The sequence below is a fragment of the Melanaphis sacchari genome, unplaced genomic scaffold (assembly GCF_002803265.2).
Source record: "Melanaphis sacchari strain LSU unplaced genomic scaffold, SCAv2.0 Contig64_pilon_pilon, whole genome shotgun sequence".
In the NCBI taxonomy this organism is placed as follows: Eukaryota; Metazoa; Arthropoda; class Insecta; order Hemiptera; family Aphididae; genus Melanaphis; species Melanaphis sacchari.
The window spans coordinates 486,469-495,259 of record NW_020271462.1 but is presented as its reverse complement, the minus strand read 5'-3'; the positions used below and the strand labels follow the sequence as shown (position 1 = coordinate 495,259).

The following is an 8,791-nucleotide window of genomic DNA, read 5'->3' as shown; positions in this document are numbered from 1 at the left end:
CACACTTTTCCAAAATTATAAAAATACACCAAATACGTTGTATATTAAAATACGTTAAGTAAATTCGTGTAAGTACATAGTACATTAAAGATATTAATAAGCGAATAAAATAACGTATACAATTACAAATTAATATTTAATTCTTTAAACGCATCCTTAATAAATGGTAACATTGTCTCACTTGTTGGTCGAATAAGAATTTCAGAAATCTGTAAAATAAAAATTTAAATACTTATTATAATTAACTAGTATTAAATTATTCAAATTAACATGAAAAACGTCAACATTTGTTATATTCAGGAACATACGAAAATTTACGAAGTTGTTATAAGTAATAAGTTATAATATAAATTATTAATTTTCAATTATATTATGTTATAATTTATATAAGTTTACATTAACATATTGTGGTGTGGCCAAAACATATACAATTGCATCAGCTATATTTGAGGGTTTCAGTATTGGTACATCGGTCATATCATCAGCCATTTCAGTATCCACTAATCCCGGACTGATACTCTGAAAATGATAAATAAATATAATTTAAAAAAATTGATGTCTAGAATTAATTAATGTTTTAAATATTCAACTTTTTAACTCCGGTTCCCTTTCAAATCGAAAATAGTTCAATATAATATAAATGTATTTAAAAATAAATTAATTACAGTGACTCTGATTGGTAACATTTGTAAGGCTAGCAGTTCTCGTAAACTTTCAGTTATTGAAACGCTACTAAACTTTGTCGCACTGTAGACAGACATATTGGCCATTAACGTAGGTGAATAATGGCCCATATCACTGGAATAAAATGTAATAATACTAAGAGTTTAATATATATAAACACAATTATTAAAATATAGAATACTCAAATATGTATAAAAAAAAAATTTAAAAAAATAGGCGGTCACCCATTGAAATACTAAATCCAAATACTTAAACTACACCTAGCGATATTTAATTTTAGCAATCGGACGAGAACTCAGAACAGTATAATCAACATAGTTATTGACGATTCATTTTGATTATAAATTGATATATTATTAATTATATTAATTTTGAGCAAATACATATTAAATACAATAAAATTAAAAAAAAAAACTTGTAGAGTTTAATCCTATTGTATTATTAACAATGACCTTAAGTTTGATACCTATACAATACGTATTCAACGTACACCATTTAAAACTAATAAATTATTATTAATATCATTGTAGTAAACAAAACTTTACCTGCAGTCACTATGACAATATAATTGTAAACGGGTTTTAAATGCTATGAAAAAAATCGAAAAAATACTATTATTAAATAGATACTTATGTCAAAAAGTTTTTAATACAAAAATATATTTTGTACAATAATTTGGAATTAAAAATTTGTGACAAATATTCTTTTAAATTTATTACTACAATGACAAAATTTCACACTCATATAAATACATAAACTCAATATGAATATACAAGTGCATATGAGTCCGGTCTCTAATTATAAGTTCAAATATTTTGAAAAAATTGAAAATAATATATTATATTATTATTATTTTTTATAATAATAAAAGCCTAAATGATGAAAGGTTTTAAATTCTTAGATATATATATTTTTTTAAATAAGAACAAAATAATTAAAATTTTTCATTTTTGTTTAAATATTCAATTTTGTCACATTTGGACTTCAAATCTCTATAACTTCGAATGTATTTTTGTTATGTTTTAATTCTAGTAAGAAAAACGTATGATTTATAAAGAATCTTAAATTCAATTTTCAATTTTTTTATTTGAACATGAATATTTTTAAACATTTCTAAATAATAAAAAGATCTAAATTATTTTAGAGTTTATATCACGTCTATAATAATATTTTGTTTATTATAAATATTTGTTAAACATTTCAGACATTTATACATCTATGTATGGTTTTTAAATTACAACAAACAGCAAAATCGATTTTGTCAAAAAATCGTATGCGTTTAAATAATCCCGTTTTTTGTAGCTTAATTTTTTTATTCTTCTCTAAAACTAAAAAAAGTACTAACATTTTTTTACATTTAACTCCATAAAGTACGAACTACAAATAATTTTCACTTATAAAGCACCTACAAAGTTGATTACTGTAGCATTTTTACTGCTCCAAAAAAAAAAAAAAAAAAAAATGATAATTTATACAAAAAACCTTAGACTTGTAGGCCAATAGATCAATAAACTATTATATTCATCGTTCCGTTCAAAATTTAAAATATAAGGAGTTTTTTACCTGTTTATATTTATTATATGACCGTTGGTTTTCAACTCCTTCATGACTTTCACGGCTTCTTTACTACAAATGCTCGGTCCTAATACGTTAGTGTCGAACATCAGTTTCCAGTCTTGTGGGTTTCCTGACAAGTATACAGCATAAGAACATGAAAAATTGTAATAATAGTTAAAAAGTTGTATAGAACGTTGGCTTTGAAAGTTATTAATGTCAATAGTTTATGCGTATTTGTACAAATATAAATAATTGGCTTAAATAATTTACTTGTTAAAGTATAAAGACAAAAACTAAACAATTTGTGATTGTAATACTAAATTATTAATATACGGATATATATAATAGTTTTCAAATTAATTGTTTTTATAATTTCCGGCCGACGATCTTTATTTATTTTATTCCATGTACATAATAAATAAAAATATATACCTATAACATGTATATTATGGATATAAAAGCAAATTGCAATGTTATATTATAGTGACTATAACATATTTATATGTATGTATGTATTTATGTACAAAATATATGCTTATTATAAAACAAATGGCAATTAAAAGTAAACATTTTATAAATTTTTAACTAGAAATTATTTTGCGGTTTAGACTAATTCTGTAATTTTTTTTTAATTTCGAACACTCATAAAAAATGTAACAATATAATTTTAACATTATTAAATTGCATAATAATAATATTTATGAGAAATCTATTATTAAATTGTCAAGTTTTTTTTTAATTTTTCATTACAATTTTATCAACAACTAAAAAAATAAACTCGAGAAATTTAAATACCTACAAATAGGGAAATATTAAAACAAATATTTTAATAACTTCATTGTAAATATAAAACGATACTTTAAGTTGTAGTGGAATATTTTAAGTTTCAATGACTAATATTTTTTGAATAACAAATGCGTTTGAATATCTTATATGAATCTACCCTTCTTTTAATAATTTCAGTATAAAAAACGTATGTACAATTTTGTATTTAATATTTAAACCTTAGGTATTAAAATTTAAAATGTTATGCATTTATTAAAACAAAGTTTATTTTATTTTCAAATTTTCGTGCTTTTAACAAAACAATTTTAACCTTAACTTTAATTTTTTAAGCTTTTTTTATTCTTAAGAAATAGAAAAAAAATTATTGTAAATATCATATAAACAAACGAAATATTTTACAATTTGTATCATGTCTAAACAATTTCTAGTATAAATATATGATTAATTATTCAAGTTTCTATAATAAGTCATTTATTTGAGAATTAAAACAAAAAATAAAATTTAAAACCAAAAATGTTCACATTAAAAATTTATTTTTGTTCAACTTCTATGAGTAGTAACTAAATCGGATTTACTATCAGAACCACCTTCAATGTTTAATATCCAAATTTTTTTATTCTGTTACTATATGTACCTATTACTATTAAAAAAAAACACGTTCTTAAATCAACACATTCGTTGCCTTATGAGTTATGTAGAAAAGTCGTTATTATATATTTACCTAAAACGTCACTATTTTTCCAAACTCCAGCGTTGTTTACTAATACGTCGACTGATTTAAATGTGACTTTTACCCACGCAAAAGCTTCTCGGATATTTTGTTCCGAACACAAATCGACTCTGTAGTAATGAAATTGGCCCAATTTTCCAGTCAGCGTTTCTCGTAATTCCTGCAATATTCAATAAATAATTTATCATGGAGATCAAAAGCGTTAACAACCCACAGTAATAACTGAAAAATATTGACAAAGGCGATTCGATCCGAAACTAAAATTACAGACACTGCTGAAGCTAGAACAGTTGAGGTGAGAAAGTATCGATCCAATAATCATGTTTTTAAGATTTGATTAGTTTATAGAAATTAGAAATCATTATTCTTTTTAAAAATGTTGATTTAAAAAAAAAAAAAAACTATACATATTACTTCATAATAAGTTTTTTCATATTACTAATATTACACTATATTAAATAATTTCACTGGGTTAAACTGTTTGACAAAAGTATTCTGTAGTTAGAAATTTATAAAAATATTTAAATTTATATCTAAGATTTATATAATTAATAAAATATTCCTAGTAAGATTTTCCACATATAATAAAAATTAACCGGAAAGTCGTATTAATTTTTTTATAAGCATTTGAAGTTTTACGACATTGGATATTCATCGGAAAACGAATATTTCTGTTCAAACGGATTTTTAAATTTTGTTTTCTATAAATTTCAATAAAAAAATGTTTCACAGAATAAAAAATCTTAAAATAAAATACAACGATCCTCAAACATTGTTATTATATGCTTCTAGCTATTTATAAATATTAAATATACATATGTATAAATGTTTTTATAAGTATTTGTAGTTTACATTTTCATGAAATTCTGAAATTTCTGTTTATACTGAAACCAAAAAATCTAAAAACTATTTAAATACAATTTTGTTTTATAGACATTTTAAGTTAAAATTTGGATTAAATTACAAATTTAAACAGTGAATAAAAAAAATAAATATTTTATTATAGTTTATAAATATTCGTGCGAATTAAAACTTTTACTTTAATTATGAATTTTACTATTAGCTTATACATAATACAGTTTTCATACTATGTAGAATAAACTTTAATATTTACCTATATACACCGTGAACTTGTTCACAGTGTTTTACATATAAGGTGATATTGATTTAAAATTTAAAATAATAATATAATACGACATACCTATATATTATTGAAGAAATTAAATATTAATAATATAATAAACGTAAAGTTTTTGTAAAAAGTTAACGTAAAAACCCCAAAGAATTACTAACAGTTAAATAAATTATTATAACAGCAATATCAAAAAACATATGAAATATATTTCATGGTAAAGGCTGACAAATCATATTTTACGCTCAGAAATCAGAATTGTTTTTCATGTACAATGATATATCGTTGAATTATAATTTATCTCATCAATTTCAATTACCCACTCGATATCTACTGTACCTACAGTAGTACAGCAAATCGGTACGCACTTGTCTACCTTTTTTTATTAATATGTTTAGCATATTTATTGATGTTTTTAATAAATGTTGACATTTTTTGTGCATATCTTTCAGATCTTTAAGTCATAAAAAGGTCTTAGAAATGATATTTATACCTATTATTCTAATAATATTTATTGCGTTTTTATAGAATTAAAAAAAAAATGTTGTTTATATAGAGCCTATTTAATATAATTGTATTAGAGGCTAAATTATAAGCCAAACTGACACTGGTGTTGTAGATACATCTTATTATCCTTTGGTGTAGTTATTACTTATTAATTATTATTATAGCATATTATGATACACTTTGTATAATAAATAACATTTGAGCATACAAACACAAGATAAACCAAATATTATAGTAAAATCAATGATTTTGTCAACTATAAGAACTAAGAAAAATATATTTTTTAAATGTTCAAAAAAATTGTATGTGCATAAGAACTGGAATTCTAATATTTTTATTTTTTTATTTTTTTTAATAACAAACACATAACATGTTTATAATATTTAAACTTTAAAGCCTTTAATTTATTTTATAGGAAATACCTAAAATACAATAAAGAGTGCTGCTTTTTTTACTCCCTTACTTGCCAGATCCGCATAGGTAGGTACTCACTTCTAGTCTGTTTTCTCTTCTGGCAAATCCGATGACGATCATCCCACTGTCAACCAGTTGCTTACACGTAGCTGCTCCAATCCCAGACGACGCACCCGTAACTATAGCGACTTTTCCTACCCATTTGTCCATTTTTATTGAAATCGTTTGCTACACCGCTCTATCACCGTATGTCCGGCACTGAAACTGATCGCTATTATAATAATAAAATATATAGGAAATTTATAAAACTAGTTATAAATTTGACTACCTACCTATGTCTATCACACTGTCTCGGTATTCATCAGACACAAAACAATGTTTAGTCAATCTATAGTTCAAGTGTTTTATTATTTTAAGCGTTGTACCTACACACTTCATAGATACAGGAGTATTCGGAAAGTTCCATCGATTTCGATAATAATAAGTACATAGGTGGGATTATATTATATATCTACCAATACTCACAAAAACATTGAATTAATAATAAATACCTCTAATAGGTACTCTTTAAATAAGCCCAGCGTTTAGGTATCGTTAAGTACGATAAGTATCTCGTATCTATTTGTATTTTTTTTCACTTATTACGTATACAACGATGATATCATAATTATTTTAATCGCTTAAGTAAATGTATGCGGTAATAGAATGTAAAATGTAGCAATAATAATAATATAGGTATAACTCAGTTACCGTAGCTAGTATAAAACCAATAATATATATTTTTACAATTTTCTTGTATACCTATCCACTACCTAGGTACAAATTAAAGTTTGAATAATAAAAACTCTTATATATATATATTTGATTATATAAAAATTGGATAATTTCTTATTTGTTGTCTTATTTCTATGTAATAAGTTCATAAAGTGTTTTAATATTGAAAGTAATTATTATACATGAGATGAAAAAAATATTAGATCAACAAAAGAAAACTTAAATCAGGTTAGCACAACTGTTTACGTAATTTTTAAGCAAGTGGAAAATATCCATCTATTGTATTGAAGCTTTAAAAATTGAAAAAAGCATAAATCAACTCAAAGTTAAGCAGTATATTTCGAACAACAAACATCCAATATAGAATTAGTAGTATTTAAATAAATCGCTCTGCTTATAATAAAAGGAATACATTCTCGATTATCTACGTGGAATAGTTTATAATTTTCAATCGAAAATTTAATTTTTATTTGTACAAATTTTATAAATTTTTAACAATTTTAGTTCGTACAATAATATAATTTTTAGTATTTATACAAACTTAGGACTAACAGATTGTCTGAAAACAAAAATACCTAAAAAAAGTTACAATATATTAATTGTTAAGCGTATATTTTTCAATTAATTATGTACCTACATCTTAAAAACTTAGTATCATATTATTTATGAATTTAATTTTATATTAAGCAATAAGTTATTTAAAATATTTTAGTACTTATGGTAGTATGACGTACAATTTTCTGCGATCTGGAATAATAAAAAAATTTTGTCGAACTAAATTGCAAATTTTCGTGATTGATTTTGATGAATGGAGTAACAATTTAAACTTCTAACAGTTACAAAAAAATGTTGACATTTTTTATTTGCTACCTTTGGGGTCTATTTTACTAACTTGCACTTATTGTACAATTAATAATATAAACATCATAGGTAGGTTTTAACTAAAAAAAAAAAAAAGTAACAAAACAGCTACCAAATATTTGATAAAATTAAGTATTTCTTGTTTCGATAGGTATAGCTTAGAGCTTAGATATTTAATTTATTTCATACATTTGAAATAATTTTTCATTTTATGCGCTCGAAAGTTGTACTAAATATAATTTACTTATAGATATATCATATATAGTGTTTTAAACATTAATATGACTTAGTTACTCCTTTGTTTTTTTTTTTTTTAAGGTGATTGGTTAATATTGTTTATGCTCCACATTTTGTAATAAATGTGTATACTGTTTATATTCAGTAATTTAATATGCCTTACTAGTTATTATGGACCAATTTGGAATATTTATGATCGCGAAACATGTCGATTTATATAAATTCTATAGTATGTCATTAAATCACGCGATTACATCAAATGATCGTATTTTTTCATAGTTGCCATTTGCTAATGAAATATGAAATATATTATATCGATCCATCAGATTTAAAATACGTATAGATAACTTGCCTATATCGTATTATTTCTTTATTTCATATAATTATTTTACCTGACGGCAGTCTGTGTTATATCACATAGCTCTATTATAATAGGTATTTGTATTATAGTAAATTGTTAAATTTAGGTAGATAAATTAAATTATTTTAAAGTTTTTTAATACATATGTATTCATACTAACTAGTATTTAGGCCTTTTTTGATTTAATGCAGTGCATTATAATCCGTTTTGAAATAATATAAAAACTTGTTAAATTCATTATTTCAAATTAAGTTCTTAATATGGAATAGTAGATGGTCAATTCTTAATATTATACAAAACAAAATATAATTTTAGTTACTAACTTTGTAAATACTGTATTTTTTTAAAACCGGTAATATAATAATTAAATACATAATTAGTGTACCTCACAAAATAATAACTTAACAACAATATGTTAACTATAAATTAATCAAATACAAACCACCCTTATGACTTTTAAATTTTTTGATGGACCAAATAAATAGTAACTTTTATAGTTAAATGAGTAAAAATCAATAGGTATTATTTAGGTACTTATTGATAAATCACAAAAATTCTCCCCATCTTAGGTAAAAGAGAAAACAATCATTTACTTGTGGCAAAACTAATTCGTAGTTAAATAAATTACTTGTAACAATTTGTAAACATTATTTTCTTTTATATTTTTAAATACATTAAATTAAATTATTTATTATTTATTAACAATTTTTTGAAACTATAATTTCTGCTCTGAGTGATGTAATTTCAA

At 23.1% G+C, this 8,791-nt stretch overlaps 1 protein-coding gene across 3 annotated transcripts; it reads right to left on the bottom strand.

The window, feature by feature from the left end:
- Positions 1–6,235, bottom strand: LOC112600454 (farnesol dehydrogenase-like). Of its 3 annotated transcripts, none has more exons than XM_025347681.1 (7): positions 6,143–6,235; positions 5,889–6,081; positions 3,749–3,917; positions 2,248–2,371; positions 666–798; positions 397–519; positions 1–209 (listed from the first exon to the last, which is right to left on the bottom strand). In XM_025347681.1, exons 2-7 carry the CDS (start codon positions 6,018–6,020, stop codon positions 123–125), a joined length of 768 nt encoding a protein of 255 aa, XP_025203466.1. In that variant the 5' UTR covers positions 6,021–6,081; positions 6,143–6,235; the 3' UTR covers positions 1–122. The 3 variants fall into 3 exon arrangements, with proteins under 3 accessions (XP_025203466.1, XP_025203465.1, XP_025203467.1); XM_025347680.1 differs by having other exon boundaries at positions 5,889–6,074; positions 6,143–6,232; XM_025347682.1 differs by having other exon boundaries at positions 5,889–6,068; positions 6,143–6,207.
- Between the last annotated feature and the right edge of the window lie 2,556 nt (positions 6,236–8,791).